The 17499-nt window shown below is 41.5% G+C and overlaps 1 protein-coding gene across 1 annotated transcript; it reads right to left on the bottom strand.

The window, feature by feature from the left end:
* Positions 1-273: 273 nt before the first annotated feature.
* CHST15 (carbohydrate sulfotransferase 15) lies at positions 274-17051 on the bottom strand. The gene is made up of 7 exons (XM_065746978.1): positions 16418-17051; positions 15348-15687; positions 12100-12246; positions 7972-8128; positions 4395-4551; positions 2046-2193; positions 274-897 (listed from the first exon to the last, which is right to left on the bottom strand). Exons 1-7 carry the CDS (start codon positions 16958-16960, stop codon positions 707-709), a joined length of 1683 nt encoding a protein of 560 aa, XP_065603050.1. The 5' UTR covers positions 16961-17051; the 3' UTR covers positions 274-706.
* Positions 17052-17499: the final 448 nt, after the last annotated feature.

Raw genomic sequence — 17499 nt, 5'->3', positions numbered from 1 at the left:
TGTATTAATATAAACAAAGTTCAGAAGTCAAAGGGATTTGTTACTCTAAACTTCAAACGTGGCCAGTTATTTAAATCTCAGTCATCCCTGCTTATCAATAGAAAATTTCTTTTAATACAGCCACAAGACCTGTGGCTAGGAAAGCCCATTTACTCAAGATACAAATTAGCCTTGGAAATGTATGCAAACGTAACTGCCTATTAAAGTTATTTTCAGAATTAAGGAGATACAGAGATCCACTTGTGAACAAGACAAAACAAAATTTTGGCTGAATTCAATTAAAAAATTTAATGGCTACATGACATTGATAGTTTGAAAAAAAAAATGAATTACATATATTGAAAATGAGGTTATAAGTGTAATCGTAAGAAACTGATGCTAATTCTGTGTTGCAGCATCTTAGGTAAGGTTAAACTTCAACATCCCAGCCAAGAATGTAAGACATCACCTTTGTGCTGCATTTCCACACCACACTTCTCTGCTGGGGTAAAAGAAGTTGCAAGAAACTGATAAGCAAGATGCTTTACATTCTCACAAGGAAAATGTGATCTAGCTGTCATGAAGCGTGCTGACTGACGATGAGTCTCATCTCATCAATCAGCATCTCTTTGGAATGGGAAAAAATGTAAATATCCACGCACAAAAATAGAATTTAAAAAAATAAAAACTCCTTTCAGCGCTGTATTTGTGGCACTAAATTTACAGATCATGTCCTCTTCCATAAAAAAGCATCATCAAAAAGAACTTGTGCCAGTTTTGTATTAAAAGGCCTGTAGAAATCTCTTAAAATCGCCTTTGTTGTTGGTAGCATAGGTCCCAGGCTTCTGTCTTCAGGTCGTCTGGTGTTTGACGCAGGGCTTTTTGTAATCAGAGCTTCTTGTTTCTCACTTAGAGGTCCTGTGGTAAAACAGAATACTATCTTAACATCTTTCACCAGAAATGCCCTTGCTGAAGACAAATGACAAACTTGAAAGGCTTGCCAAGGGAAGACAAATGGAATTTGCGTTAGCAGAGACTATGCTTCAGAATATTGAATGTGGGCTGAGTTTAGAAAAATAAATCACTTTTAGTAAATATGGTAATAATATTTTTTCTCTCACATTAATTAATCATCTCTAAAAACAGCAACATAAATAACTTCTAATAGAAAAGATTTGTTTACAGAAAACAACTAAGACACTCAGTATAGATCCCTGTCCATTTCAGAGTCAAACTTATACACTGCTATTTCTTTTTATGATGCAAGTTGCCTAATACCTGACAGAAACTCTATTAGACTCACTCGTGCATCATGAAAGGACCTTTGTTGCTGTTTTTGATGCTATCAGTGGGATCAAACTGATGCACAGGTATAACAGTTACACATATATATTTCAGGACTACATCTCAGCCCTTGTCTATGTACGTCAGAACGATAAGAATCCATAGACTTCTCCAACATAAACCATTTTCAAGAAGATGCCAAGCTCTTCATCTGTTCAATCTGCTACATTCAAACTTTCTGATCATTTAGACCAGTGTTTGGACCAGCCAGACTATTTTGCAGCCACATTTTCATCCTCTTGCTACTGTCAAATCAACATTGGGCAACAGTTTGTCTGGGGATTAGCAACAGATGTCTCAGTCAACACAGCAAAAAACACAGTTTCTCCCTTCTTCCCAGCTAAAAACACAATCTTTCATCATATACAGATTTAGATGCTGGATCATTTTTAGCTGGTAACACCATTCACAACCTGGTAGCATATTTTAAGCTGTGTGGGATAGCTCTTGCACCTACATAAGTCTATGACAAACAAGCCCTGCCTGCTTCAAGAAGCAGGATTGGCTTCTTTCTGGTAAGCTCTCCCTCTACACTGTGAGTTCTCCTAATACCAACTGTTCTATGGGAATTTGGGAATTTTAGTTTTGTTTGACTCGAGGCAATGCATCCTTCAAGACAGATTCACATGTTTCTGTTTTGTCTGCTAATAAAGCAAAAATGACCTAGGGGAAGGATAATAATTTAAGTGTACTTATCTCCTATCAGCCAAAGAACACCTTACCCAGATCCAGAAACTGGAACACCATGTGCATGGTATATTTCACATTTGATGCATGGTCTTCTAAGCGAAGAACGAGTATTTGATCTTTGTCAAAAACAGTCAGCCAGTCCAAAAGATACACTACATAAAGGCCAACCTGCAACCTTACCTGTAAGCACACACATTAAAAAAGAAAATAATTCATTTACAACACTTTGAGCAGTAACAAACCAACATTTGCCTGTGGCTCCTGGGCAAAAACCCCAGATTAGTTCTCTGAAAGGACCATGAGAAGACAGCACCTGAAAAAGTTCTAATCTTCCTCTTGTTTTCAGTGAAGCTCATGGAAACATTTGCAAATGGTCTCAGAGGGCAGATGTCATTTTATGAACAGCCTGACCATGCACTCCAAGTGGCAGAAGCACCAACTTGTGCAACCCAGAGAGGGCAAGGGTGGGTGGGAAAGCCTGTCCTGACCTAATCTGTCTTTCTCTCCCCCTCTTGGTTTTACATAACAAGGTGCAATATTAGAAAAGTTGGCTGGCACTCTTAGAAGTTCAGCCTCTGGCTATGCTTATGAATATTTTTTATAAGTGTTTTCAGGCTCAAAAGAGAGGAAACACAATCCCCGGATCATAAATGTGTTTCATAAAAGATACTTAACTTCTTCAAGTCACATTTCCACAGAACTCTGGAAGTCAGGTAATGTTCCTTTTGTCTCTTACACTGGAGCATGAAACTATGCTGATACCCGAATTACAGCAAAATAATTCATATTTTGAATTACTGATAAGTCATTATCATAATGAGTTTTCTTGGCTTTAGAAAGAACCTTAATTGTCTCCCCTGTATAAAGCATGTTGTACTGACTTCCTTTTCACTGTTGTTCTTCCAGAACACTGCCTCTTTCCTAAGCTCTTGTGTTTTACTCTGCACACCAAAAGGCATCAATTTCCCAAGACAGTCTCCCTCCCATAACATCCACATCTGCACATTTGATTTGATCACCATGGCCCTGAATGCCTTTCTCCAATTAACACACTTTTCACTGACTCTCAGCAAGGACAAGCCAACAAACATCCCTTACGAGGTGGCACCCATCACTTACTCTGACAATATCTAAGACATTTACCTCTCTTCTTTCGGGTATATACTAACTAGTAGCAAAAAACATTCTTCCACTACAGCAATTAGCAAAAAGTCACACAGTTAGCAATCTAATGAGCTCTTTGGGGAAAATAATCCCTACTTTTTCAATCTGTAGCAAACGATGCACATAAAAGATCCCATTAACTTGGCTGAAGAAGCAGCTAAGGTCCATCAAGGAACTGTTAGCATCTGTGTTTTATTATGAACACCTGCTTGTGTTTGTATCTTCTGAGGGTTGCCTAAGACAACAAATGAAGAGTGCTTCTGCACCCTGAGGAAGAAGAGAGGAAAAAATATACGTATACAGTTCTTTCTGGTTCTCTCCCTGTACTAGAATGGAGACTCTTGTGCAATGGGATGTGTTGTAACACTGCCTGGGCAGTATCTCATGCCTGTGAGGCCCTGGAGGCTTCCATCCAAGCCTGGCAGCTCCCATCTACCTGCTGAGGTAAGGAAGAGGAATATCCTGTTTGCCCAATCAATATGGGGCCTGCAACTCTGCAGCAGTTATTTATGGTTATTTTATTGACTGGAGGAGGCAATAGCTTCTTCACCCTGGTGACACAAGAAAGAAGCATCCCCTCTAAAGAAGTCCTCGCAAATAAAGTCAGACTCAATGGCAAACTGGCCAGACTTGATACTTCAAGTCAATCTCTTCCACGTTATTCTGCCAAGCCTTTCTTTTCCCCTCCAGCAAAATCTGAAGCCAGTTCTACACTAAACATGTGAATTTTGGTACAACAGGCTCAGCATTCCAATTTCCTGGCAGCAGTTTCTGTCCTTCTTATCACCTTTGGATGTGCACAATTCTAAAAAAGGCTTTATCTAGTTATTGAAAAAGTATCCTTGAAAAAGTATACATAATTTATTCCGATTTTGTTGCAATTTCATACCACAAATACGCATGCCAGAGCTACTGTTTGTTGCAAGAGATCTGCAAAAAGCTTACACGTTAAATGGCAATCTTCACTAAATGTGCTCTCCATACTCCTGCACAATGGAACAACCGTATTATCACTGCTGGCATTCATCAGGGAACAGACTGGTGAAACAGCTGAGCCAATACATCAGCTTTTACATGCTCGCCTGTATATTTATGTCATCCGCTTTACAAATGAAAGGAGAATTCTACTTCTCGATGCTTATAGTATTTTGGCATTTTAACAACCTTGACACTGTTGTTATACAAGCAAGGAATCCAACGGCATTGGGAATACGTACAGGCATGGCATTGTTAAGGGTGTTGTTGTAGACACAGGCTCTCAGGGAGTAATCCAGCATGCAATTCTCAAACAGCTGCAGCGATTCGGCCACTTTTTCATGAAAATCTTCTGCAGATTTATTAGCACTTGCAAAGTACAGATAATCGGAGTACAATCTGTGAAAGAAATATGGGCCAGTAAACGAGAGAGGAAATGAAAGAAGACCTATTTACATAACAATTGCAATCAGTGGCATGAATTGAGAGGAGAACCGTGTGTGAGTAACACTGCCCCACCCGCACTGTTAAGCGATAACATGCTTTGTATTCATCTTGATGGGTTTTGGCTCAGAATGGCAGCTACTCCAGGGAGCTGCTCACCCTCATCCCTGCCCGCAAGGTCAGCATCTTGTGAAATCCAGACCTTAGTGAACTGCATGAACAAGTATTTCCTCCTAAATGCAAACTTTTTGAACCTGTAGAATGACTTAGGTTGGAGGGGATCACGGAATCACAGGGGTTGGAAGGGACCTCTAGAGATCATCGAGTCCAACCCCCCTGCCAAAGCAGGTTCCCTACAGCAGGGATGTTAAAGACCATTCAGTGCCAGCTGTGGACAGGGTTGCCACCCACCAGCTGAGGCTGCCCAGAGCCCCATCCAGCCTGGCCTTGAGCACTCCCAGAGATGGGGCACCCACAGCTTATTTGGGCAACTTGTTGCAGTGCCAACCTGCTGCAGTGAACGTACATACTTAGCAGCTCTGTTGTCTAAGAGTGGCAGAACTGGTTTCAGGTGATACTGGTACCCCTCTGTACCACATGCTCTACAATGCTATGGACAGAAATAGTCTTCCAAAAGCTCACAACTAAAATCAAAACCAAAAGAGGAGTGGGATGAGTTAGAAACAGTGATTTTTCTGTGATTACCATACTCCTGGTCATCGTCAAAAATAGGAAAAGTTCCAGACTTCCCAATTATCACAGTTATTCCATCTCAAATCCCAAACAGTTTGTCAACTTCCTATCAAAAATTCCCCAAAATTAACAGTCCCACTCCTTTTTTAAGGACTGGAGGACATGGCCCCATGTCTTTGTAGGAACAGAGCCTTGTGTCAGCTATCAGCAGCGAGAATTCCCCTAAGCTGCAGCTCAAGAGGTATCCCTTCATGGGGTATTTTTTATACAAGTTTCATGGTCATTTAACATCGCTCAGAAAAGATGAACTAAAATCTTGTCCCTTGGGGGAAAATAGAATGGAAAACAATCCAAAACCTAGATGCAAGTAACATCTACTTGCATGTTAATACTTATGAACTTGATTAAACTCTTCCAGCAACACCTGGCTGAAAGATACAAAGCAAATGCCGTAGTGTGGCATGAATATTAACAGTATGAATCATCTGTGGAACACAGCATTTTCATTTTCTGATTTCATCAACCTTGAAACATCTGAGAGAGAGTTGCTTTCTCACTGTGTCTGCAGCATACTACAACTCCACAGCACCACCCCTCAGCACAAGTCCATTGATCCCATCAGCCTCATTCACAAAACACAGGCTCCTTTTATTGCTGTGGCAGTCTTTTGCATTGCACTCGCTTTTATTTATTTTTAAGCTTCCCTAGATTGCCACAGGTACTTTAAAATTCATCATTTTATTGAAGAAGTTTCGGCTCTAATCCAGCAAAACACTTAAGCACAGGAATAGCCCCTTTACACTTATTTATTTTGGTGTTCTGCAACAACAGGATCTTAATTCCCACATGACTTAAATGAAAACTCGCTGATCACTTAAAAAGGAAGAGAAGGGATGCACATGTTGCAGACTGCTTTTCATTTAATTTTTACATCCTTTAAAATAGAAGCTACAGCAAACTATAGAAGAAAAAAAGCAGCAGTACACAATGCACCAGCTATAAAGAAAGAAGGACCTTTCCATCTGGCAAACACTGACCTAGTGCTTGGAGAGGTGATGCTGCCTGGTATCACCTCCCACATCCAGGGAAACCCAGCTGCACAGGCAGTGCACAGCTCTAGCCACTGTATCCCACCTTTACTCTTCAAAGTATAAGCAGATAATTTGCAAAGGTTTCTGTTTACAGATTTAACACTATTCTACTAAGCACACTACCCAGACTATGCAGTGCAGAAGACAGTGATGCCCAGCAGTGCTTGAGGACTGCAGTGATGAGCTGGGACAGAGATGTGGGGCAAAGCAGGCATCAAATACAGCATGGGCAGGATGTCACTTGTTTGAAAGGCTTCATAGGAGTGCTTAGTATTTCTAATCATCCATTAAAATAAACCCACATCGTTAAAGACTTGCTGACATCTTATGGAAAGCTACAATCTTGAAGGCAAGCCCTATCTCTGCAGAGCAAGAGATTTTCTATATTTCTTCCCATCTGTTTTTAATTGTGGGGACATCTGCTTGGAAATAAAACCTTCACTGATTGGGATTTCAGCTGTTCCAGCTCCTTAGCCATTACGCTCTATCCCCATCCATTATAATAGGATGCCCACTACCCCAAAACTTGAGGTCCTTCAAACACCCCCATTCTGGGGGGCCTCTCATCCACCAGGCTCTGAGCAGCTCCCTCACCCTTCCAAATATTGCAAGGTGACTGTCCTCAGATGCCCCTTCTGCCATTCAGATGGGCCATCACCAACAAGGGCATTGGGAATTGTAAACAAAAAGAAGCCAATTGATTATAAACACAGTAAGGGAGGTGAAGCTCACTTTTCATCTCGTCCTTATTATAGCTGGCACACACATTATGGAGGATGGTTAAAGCAATCAGGAAATGTGTTGGCAATTTACATGAGGGAGCCACTTCAGCCACTTCTCCTGCATAAAATTATCATCCGCTCAATCCTGAGGTCAGGAGAAGCAGCGTATTTGCTGACGTGAGAGATGGGAAGCACTTGCTCAGCTCACGAGTAAGCACCTATTGACTTCTGCATCCTGCTTGCCTCTGTCATAGAATCATTAAGGCTGGAAAAGACGACTAAGATCACCAAACCCAGCCCACTGTCACCATTCCCACTGACCATGTCCCTCAGAGGCACATCTCCACAGTCCCTCAGAGGCACATCTCCACAGCACCTCTAGGAACCCATTCCCTCCAGGGACAGTTCCTCTGACCTGGCCCAAGTAACATGAGTTTCACCTGGAAAGGTCTCCTCCACCCTCCCCAGTATCCTCCTCCTCCACCTGCAGACTGGAGGAAGACTGGAGAGAGAAGTGAAATGCAGATGGAGAGGACATTTGTGGCTAAAAGAGTGGAAAAGAGCAGCTCATACTTTTGCAAAGGTAGAGCCCTTCCTTCACAAAGTTAGGTGAGCTCCTGAGTAGTTGCAGCTCAGCGAGATAACATTATCTAAATGAGCTTTACGAGCGTTGCACTACGCATTTTAGTATTAAAGTTTGTATCACTTGCTGACTCTGGAGCTCTTTGCTATCTTTTATTTATTTGGAGTGGTATGCCCTTGAAGACATGAAGCTTATTTCTTAATATGAACTGAAGCACTTCACAGGACCACTTACGCTGAGGCATGTAAATGTTCTCGCATGCTTTTGCGACACGACCCTTGCTCACCTTTCAACAGGATCTCTCAGCATGATGATCAGTTTGGCATTTGGCTGGAAGGCATGGATGAAATCCTGGATTAGGAAGGGAGGCTCCCCTTCGCTACTGTTGTCGTAAAAGAAAATCCACGCATTGTTGTCCCACATTGTGGAGGCACTGGCTTCCCCTGGAAATAAAAAGCATCTCATTTCATTCCTTGTGTCAGAGTGGAATTCTGATAGCTATTCTTTCGAAGCTTCAAACTCCAGCACACCTCACTGGTTCTTACAGACTGCTCTGGTGCTGCTCTCCAGAGCTAGGGCGCTCACACTGCAATAAGCCAGTGAAGGAAGTGGAAACAACCACTTCAGTGGATCCATATTGCTTAGCACAGGAACAAAACGGGAGAGCTGGTGAGCACATGGGAAACTCAAAACAAAAAATGCAGGGGCACTGAATTCAGTCACTGTTTTTGAAGCAAAAAAAGCCCTTTATGAAAGAAGCACTAAAGACTAACACATGCAAGAGTCTGACATCTAACCATTCTTAGCTTCTTAAGCTACTTACCCTTAAAGCAGTGCTACAGGGAAAAGAACAAGCACCAGCATCTCTGCCAGAACAAGGTGTGCGATGCTCCAGCTACTAAATAAGTGATCCAGTATGATGTTAAGAATAGTTCAGCCTTCCCTCTCTTTTGAGGTCATACATAGCATGGATATGTTAATAAAACATATGTAAAAACCTTTTGGCAACTTCCACACTTTGAAAGTTTAATGAAAGCTAATTCTTGTTAATGAGGGATTTTTATTTTTTTTTTCCAATCAAAGGTAATGAGATGAAAAAATAATAATGGTGCAGACTTGCAGACTTTCACATGATTTTCCTTTCTTGTTTCTCTCTTGGGAAAGTCCAATAAAGATTTTAAAAGATTGCCAAAACACAAAGTGAAACAGGTATTTGTTCCAAACCAGCTTAGCATAATGTGATTCATTAGTAAAGGCTTGGAGCTGTTAGAAAACACATTAATCTTCTGTCATGTTCATTTTGCCTCGTTTCAAAGGGAGGAGATCAGGTCTGTTGGCTAAAGCTGGATGTCCACAACAGCTTTGCTTTTCCGTTCTAAATTAATTAGCCAAGGCATTGCCTGATCATCAGTGCACTTTGGCTTGTCAATTAAAATGCACTCAGCACAGATTCCACACTGGGTGAAGTGGAAGCACAAAAGACCCAACAGAGGTCAAGAGGAGATGGCCAGGCCAGGAAGCACTGCACATCTGTGCCAGCAGAGGAGGACACAGGGCATGCCCAGAGCTGCAGGGGATGGAAGGACCTTGGGAAGTCACCATGACACATCCCTGACAGGAAGGGCTGTGCTGAAAACACTCCCTGAGCAATGCTTGCCTGAATCACGCTGATGATTAAAGGTTAGAACCTTGTTAAGAGCCCTACTCCTGTGCTTTGTGGTCCTTACAATGGGAAATGTTCTGCACAGCACGTGTCTGGCTGCACTGCAGGCCCCCATCATCTTCACACCCTCTTCCTCTGTTTTTTCTGATCTTCCTTCATACTCCTCTGCTCCAAAGACCTCTGATGATATTTAATGCTCTCTATATTAATCTCTCTCCCTAATTAGCTCATGCAGACTGAACAAAGCTGAACACAACATCTGCATACACAGGTGCTAGCTGATCTAAAACTCATTGCATTTAGACATAAATAGGATGATATTCTAATGCTAAAGACCAGAATACTCCACAGAAATAATCTCAGTACCACTACCAACATCTGCAGGTGGGGCAGAAGCAAGGGACAATCAGTGACACTACATAACACTGAAGCATTAACAGGGGCTTGAGGTGCTGCTTTAATGCACACAGCCCAAGAGAGCTTGGATTCCACAAGGCAGCTTCTCAAAAATAAAGATGGCTATCAGGAATTAAAAAGGAGAAAGTAGTAAATAAATTCAATCTGGTCTCTTCTGACTCTTGTAATATTCATTTCCTGAAACAGACAAAAAAAACCCACATCCTTGTAATATGACAGTGTTCTCTTGTGTGTTAGAATACAGATTTAATATCTGCAAAGAGAGTGAGCCATGCTAGACACGAAGTAAATTAAACACGGATAGTAATTATGTCACATTACTGCAGAGCAACAACAACAAAACAACAATTCTTTTCTTATGGGTTTAAAGAATGTATGAATTATTACGCTTCCCAATGAATAAATCTGTATTCAGTCATTAATGGATTATAATCATATCATGTTTTCAAAATAATCTTGTGAACTCATCCTATTAATGATCACAGATAAACAAGTCCTGCTTGGAATGCCTCAAGCTACAGCAGTATTGTCTGCTGAGAGATGAATCAAAGCAGACGTCATTTTATTTGCAAAAATACAATTATTACCCACTAAGTATAATACCAACAAAGATGAAGTTTTCAAAATATTGTAGCATGATGAACTACTGAAATGCTTACAGCTTTAATTAGATTTTGGTTTCTAATCATCCAAACAAAAAGAAAAAAAAAAGAAGATTCTAAGCAAACCTGATATTCATACAAATTCAAGTTAGACAAGCTAGCTTTATTTTAGTGTTGTTGTGGCTTTTGCTTTTGTTTTTGTTTTTTTTTAAACCAAGGTAATAAAAAATGACTTAATGAGAATAATTACTCAAGGCTTCTCCTGCAAACTTAATAAGAAAAGTGAACAGAACCATAATGAAACAAGAAATGAGACGACAGGAAAAAGAAACACAATTGAGCTCCAGAAAAAGCAGTAACAGGAGGTAAGTAATCAAAAACGTACACTGCTGATTAGATTAGGGAATATAATTAGTATAAGCACTTCACCCATGAAAGGGCAGGAGATAGTACTGTAGTAGGAGGAAAATCTGCAGATGTCCATATGCAGCAACATTTCTTAAAGTCTTACAAGTTTTGCTCAGCACTGAATATTTGATAGTGAGGGTGGTAGACTTCAACAGAGATTGTCACACATACAGCTATAGCTAAGGCTATGCAATGGAAGACAGTGTCACCATTTCAAGTCAACAGTAGGTTCATCTTTTTCATCAGAATGCAATGAAGAAGATTGAGTGTACTCCCTCCAAGGGAGGAAGAAGTTTTTGTAGGGTGAACAGCTTCATCTTACTTCAAAAGCCTCTTTTCAAACCAGTCTTTTTATGGAAGTGTCTGGTTTCCCTGGCTCATCTTGAGGTGACAGATTGGCAAAAGTGTTTTCCCCTTGGCTTTCTGCTTGTAGCAGAAAGCAAAACCAGAACTTAAGAACGCCTGCTGACATTCCACCCACCATAACCCAGTTGCACAACGAGGCATTGGCTACCACACATTGTGGAGAACAACCCAGGCATCCTTCATGGAGCCAGGTCCTGACCATGGGCTTTGATAAGGAACAACACAACCACACTTCTGAACTGGACCTTTACATTTCTAACACTGAGTTAAGTTGATATCAGCTGTAGCAATAAAAATATCTTCTAATTGGATCCTGTACTATGCCTCTCAGTCCCACATCTGAAAAATAATACAGCAGAGATAGCACAAGTTCCTAGCTGAGGCTCTCTCTGCTGGTAACGAAGCAGCTCAGGGGTTTTATTAAGTTTATTTCAGTCCACCACAGACTGCATAGGGATTATGACGCACAAAATGGTGGTCCCTCTTCCTACACATCTTACGATGAAGCCTGAGAAGAGAAACAATGCCAGTTTGGCTCTATCATGGAAACTGTTGCTTGTCAGCTATAGGATTTCTACAGGACTATAAAAACAAATGCCACAATTTGTTTGCTATGCCTGGGGAAAACACACGCTCCATTACAGTGTTTGAACCTGAAGCTACAGGCAAACTCTTTGTAATAAGAACAAAACGCAAACCTTGTTGGAAGGAGTAACCGAATTCCCTCGCTCTCTTTTTATTGTATTATTTAATTAAACGCTGATGTCCGTCAGGCACATATTGCTTTCTCAGGCACCTTAGAAGAACTTCTGCACTACCCACACACAGCAGAGGAAACCAGTATCAGCAGCCCTGTGTGGTAAATCAGTCACACCTAAGCAAGCATCCCTCTCATGCACCAACTCCAGATGCTATAAGCCCACAGATACAAACGTTTGAGAAGCTGTATCTGCCCTACCAATTATGATGTTATTCATCTTGCTGTGCTCTTTTGCTGCCTCACTCTGCAGCACGCCCTGTATTTGGTGAGCTGCTAAGTCAAACAGATCGAGGTAATCTTCCACTGGGTAGCGATCGTGAAATCCATCCCTCAGACGAATGATTCCTAGAAACAGTGAAAAGAGAGAAGTTAGAAAATACACATATAGCAGGGCAAGATTAACTGCTGGGTAGATGAAGACAGCTTCGTTAACATTTCTGGATCTCAGCCAGCAAACGGCAGCACAAAATTAGAGCCATGAAGAGTAACACTCAGATACAAGTGCCAATAATGAAGCAGCTGAGATTCAAGATACTATACGATTAAGCCATAAATTCACAGTGATAGGAGATTTCTCAAATATTCTGTTTTACAGCTCCTGCATGAATAGCTTGTATTTATTTTCTTCTAAATTTAGCTTTTAGAATGAATATAAAAGACCAGATTCTGCTTTCATTTACATCAGTATGAACTGGAGTAATACGGACTCCCACTGGAGTAACTACATTGAAACTAAAACCAGTCTTTAGCACCAAATATGCAAACCAACATGCACTCAGCAAAATCAGAGAACTGGGAAATCATTCATGTGTTCCTCTTTCAGCAGTAGGAAAGCAAGGCTCCATGTTGGCACCTTATTTTCTCCTCTCCCCCCTCACTCTGTTTAACACCACCAGCCTTCTCCCTGCATGCACAGTGCTACAGATTGACTCCATTTGTTGTCACCCCATGCCTGTGAGCAGTAGCTGTGGCCAAGGGCCAGGAAAGAGTCAAACTGGGACAAAGTCCTGCCTAGCATCAGCCATCCCAGCAGAATGGGAAAGCGATCATCTGTGAAATGAGACCTTCCCAGGAGGGTTGTTTGGCTTTAGCTGAAATTAGTCAGTCTTGTAAAAATCCCTGAATTACAGAATGCCATAGAACAAAGAGACTTTCTTCTCCAGATAAGTGTTAGAAACTAAATGACTTAATAGCCAGCAGCACAGGAGTCATACTCACAAGAGGGCTTTTAAAGGGGGCTGACTCAGTTTCACTGCTTAGCCTATTTGCTTTATTCACCTCCCCACCTAAATGGCAGTCACCAGGTGAAGTAATGCTGAGGCAGAGAGAAATGACAAATGTCCTTTCTGAATGGCAGACAGCCTGAGATGATCAGCAGGTCATCTCTGCAGATCTTCCTCCTACCTGATCCCAAGCTTTGCAAACTTTCCTCATTCTTCAGCTTTAAAAAAAAATAACATCAAAAGATTTACTTAGGTAAACAAAATTCTCATGGAAGAGACACGTACGGAAGATGCAGTGAAGCTACAGAAAGCTTTGCCGGTGGTCCCTACACCTCCACACCCAGAGACAAGCAGCTTGACACTCACAGCATCCAAGTCTCAAATCCACTTTCCTCATTGATCTGACTTTCCACCCTCAGCTCAGGAGGTAGTTCTTATTCATCCTCAGCCAGCTGCTGCCTGTGCAGAATGAGCTCCTTCCCACAGGGCACCCTGTTCACCACAATGCTTCTTGTTTGAGTCCTCAAGTAGCCCCGTGCACACTGGCACCTCCAGCATCTTCAGAACTGGAGTCAATTATCTCAAAAGCAAAACCACACTTTCATCATTTTGCTTTAAACTCTTCATATATAGCACTTAAAGTGTCTAAAATACCTTGCAGAGGGTATTAGAAACAAAGAAAGTCAAGCTCACTACTTCCGAGCTACTTCTGTGCTATGGTACATACGAACCACCACTCAAGAGTTTGACATGAGCCACATTCTCACAGCAATTGCCAAGGAAGAAAACACAAATCCTGAGATAAGAATAAAGCAAAGCCATCTCTGCCTAAGAAGTTAGAAATCCCAGATCCACAGCTGAGCACTCCCTAGCAAGCAGCAAGGACTAAACCTCCTGTTCACAGGAGCTCAAGGGTTCTTCTGGGCTCCAAGGCAACACCACATGTAGGGGAAAGAATTAAGGTAAAAACCAGCAAATAAAACACAGACAGCACTGCAGATGTCCCAGTCCCTCAGAAAACAGCCTTCCATTGGTCATGGCAGTTCACTAGGAGAGAGAGTTCCCTATTTCAAGGAGGCTTAGAAAAGAACCACAGGAAAATGGTGATGCAGAGGTTTCATCAAGCCACAGAATGCTTCACTCCACGGTATTAGGTTTTTCCTTGCTCCAAAGGCAGTGTCTGAATTTAAGCATAACAAATCAGAAATAGAAGCAAAGATAGAGTCATTGAAAAATAACCAGCACATTCCTCTTGGAAATGGTTATACCACTGAAACTCCTGTGAACTTTGATGTCAATGTCCTAGCTTTCAGCAGCTGGACCCAATCTATATTACAGAAGGAAAATGCAGAGCCTGAGTGGAATAAATTGAGTACTAAGGAAAACACTAAGCACACAACAAAGCCAAGAACTGAAGTTGGACCTTCCAAGTCTCATCTAGACTTTAAACTCAAGATTGACCTGTACTGGCACCAAGGGGAGAGAAAACACAAAGAACATAAACACTTTAGTTGGATAAAATGATGCACTCAGGCCCACAGTTCTCAGCCACCCTTTGAAGAAGCGACCACAAGAGATGGATGTGCCTTGCTCCAGCAGACCATAAGCTCAGCTGCTGTCTGCCTCTAGAGATGAAGAGTCACATCATGAAATACTGATGCCACCCAGGAGAAAAAGCATTAAAAATACGTTCAGGTTCCTCGGTGGGAAAGAGATGTCTCACACAGAGTGTCTGACTAGAGCAGTAATAGCAAAGCTGCTACCAAAACCAGCTGTACTGAATCAGAAGGACTGAAGAAACCCATGTATCAAATACCAACCCAGCACTATTCATTTAAGAAAGGCTTTACGAAAGAAAGGTTGCAAGACAAAACTTACCATTATTCTTTAAATCTCCTATCACAACCTAGCTGCTATTCTTCCTGCTTTCACAAAACAGCACCCAGTTTTATCCAAATCACTTTATTTCTTCTGGATTTCACAAACCATAGCTAACAAACCAGATGAAACGCAACATCCCAAAAGGCTTCACCCAAAATATCATCAAACAAAACCAGGCTAGAACCTGCTGAGCACCTTGGATATACATGTATACACACACTTTAACTACGAAGTAAGTCAACAATACAACAAACCCACAACATTCACCCCAGATACGTACAAGAAGCATCAAAGCTTTGTAGGGACAGCTCTCCTGCACACCCAGGAGGTGCACTGACTCACCAAAGCGCTTCCTCGTCCACCAGTGTGGCTCCTTGATGGCTGAGAACCGAACGTCGGGGTGCAGCCGGAGCCTGTCGTACAGGTCCGTCGTCCCACACTTGGGCTGCCCAATGATGTAGAAATGGGGGAGACAGCGCAGCCGGTAGTGTTTGTCCTTATAATGGTACAAGTGGTTCCAAAATACCTTCCTGAGGTAATCGAATATAGTTCGAAAGCGCTTCGAGTAGAGTGCATAGGAGTTCGTTGTGTAAGGGTCTGTGGTGGTGTTTCCTCTGTACTCTTCATACCAACAAGGGTTCTTGCTATTTGGAAGGAATTTATTAGGAATTACTGAAAACATCTGCAACATAAAGAACAACAGTTTCAGTCAAGGCAACAAAAAAAAAAACTGGCAATTCTATTTCTCTAACTTAGCGCAGCAAGCAAACAATAGAAGCACTATTTAGACATTATTTTTTTAAACTACAGAGTTATGTCTCCTTCTGGTAGCATTGGAACCAAATCCAGTGCAAGCAGTTGGACTGGGAGAGAAATACAATGAGAAATGCTTTGATTTAAGGCCAGAAGGCAGATCCATATTTCCCCACCTCACTGCCACCACAGGAATTAATTTTTCAAGTCAAAGTCATAATGCTCAGATTAACTTCCAGTCATTAACTCAGAAGTACAGACTTTGCTATGTCCAGCTTTTTTTAGCAACGCATATTGTCAATACAAAGGCTGCTTTCTTATTTATCATTTCAGGTTGCTGGCAAATGTGACTAACTTAGAATGACTTTGAGTGCAACAAGGTTCTCAATTCAATTAGATTGTACAGCTGTCAGAAGACTGCCCGATTTTTGTTTCAGGTGTCAAGACCATTTAGACAGCCCATCCATTCTGCCTGTGACTCAGAAGGATGTGGTCCATAATATCAGCTTTTCAACAGGCATAAATCAGGAGGCTCTTGGTGCTGTGAAACACAACGCAAGCATCAGAGTAGCTGCACTGTTTTTATCTCAGAAGATTGACCCCAAATCCTCCAAATAAACCAGCATGCCGCAGTTCCAGGTGCTTTAATTCATACTTACATGTGGCTCTTGTTTCCTCAGCTCTTCTAAACCAGGGCGCTGTCTCATTATAAACTCTATCTTTGAAGTAATAGTGTCAATAATTAATTTAATGCTTGGATAATCCTTTACGTATGAAATATTAATTTTGGAAGGCTGGTAATGGTCTTTCACGTCACTAAGGCTTTCATTGTCCATTAAGCTTGGATTGCTAGTAAAAGCTCCATAATGGAAGGGAGATGGTATTAGCAACAGGCCGTGCTTGGCTCCAGTCAGTACATAGGATGCCATCACTAGAGTCATTATAACCAACCCAAATATTAAGCTGCATAGCTTCCCCTTCTTCAAGCAGAAAAATCCATTCCAGCTTTCACTGTGATCAGTCCTTACTTCCAAAACTGCAAGCAACTTCATCTGCTTGCTATCAGCGTACAGAGGGATTCTATTTTCTCCTTCACAAACAGGACACTTCTGGTTATTGTGGCTATGGCCACGGCATCTGAAACACTGTCTGTGCAAGTCATTTGGTAATAAATGTATGCAACAATTAATGCAATGCCTCATATTAATACTGTTAAACTCCTGTATTAACAAGCCAAGGACAGCCACAAAAACGCTTCTGAAGCATGAGTCATCTTCTGCAAGACTGAAGTTATTTAATTCCTTGAGTGATTCTACGAATTCTCTGCAACGCAGAAGGGCAGGTTCAAACCAAAATATAGTTAGAAGCACTCCAAAAGTGACATGTGGCACATGCAGAAAAAAGAACACCAGCTACAAAAATAGATGTCCTGTGGACGTGGTTTCCAAGAATTTGGCTCAGGAGGAGGAACGTGGCAAAGTGAGAATCAGCTGTACCACTGACTCAAGTCTTTCCCATTGAGCAAAAGGGGAAAGAAGAAAAATTGTTACGTAGTGTGAAAATATACAAAAAATAAAATGAATTCATTGTCCACTGATGTATAGGCAAATGTGGATAGGAATTCCCAGTTAAAGCACTCAGATTCTAAACAAGGCTGCTGCTCCTGGAAGCCTCATCGTCCCAGAGATGTTCTCAAGGATCTGCATCATGCAACCTAAAGAAACAAAAGACATCTATATCG

The sequence above is a fragment of the Cyrtonyx montezumae genome, unplaced genomic scaffold (genome assembly GCF_038088225.1).
Source record: "Cyrtonyx montezumae isolate F1298 unplaced genomic scaffold, pur_monq_1.0 scaffold_4, whole genome shotgun sequence".
Lineage (NCBI taxonomy): Eukaryota > Metazoa > Chordata > Aves > Galliformes > Odontophoridae > Cyrtonyx > Cyrtonyx montezumae.
The sequence above is the reverse complement of the archived record's forward strand: the minus strand, read 5'-3'. Positions and strand labels throughout refer to the sequence as shown.

Excerpts from the sequence above, each read along its gene's own strand:
- CHST15 (XM_065746978.1), bottom strand. The coding sequence starts at position 16,960 with ATGAGGCATTGCATTAATTGTTGCATACATTTATTACCAAATGACTTG. Across the intron at positions 15,688-16,417 it reads TGAGGAAACAAGAGCCACAT|ATGTTTTCAGTAATTCCTAA; the intron begins GTAAGTATGAAT and ends TTTATGTTGCAG. Across the intron at positions 898-2,045 it reads GTTCCAGTTTCTGGATCTGG|GACCTCTAAGTGAGAAACAA; the intron begins GTAAGGTGTTCT and ends GTTTTACCACAG.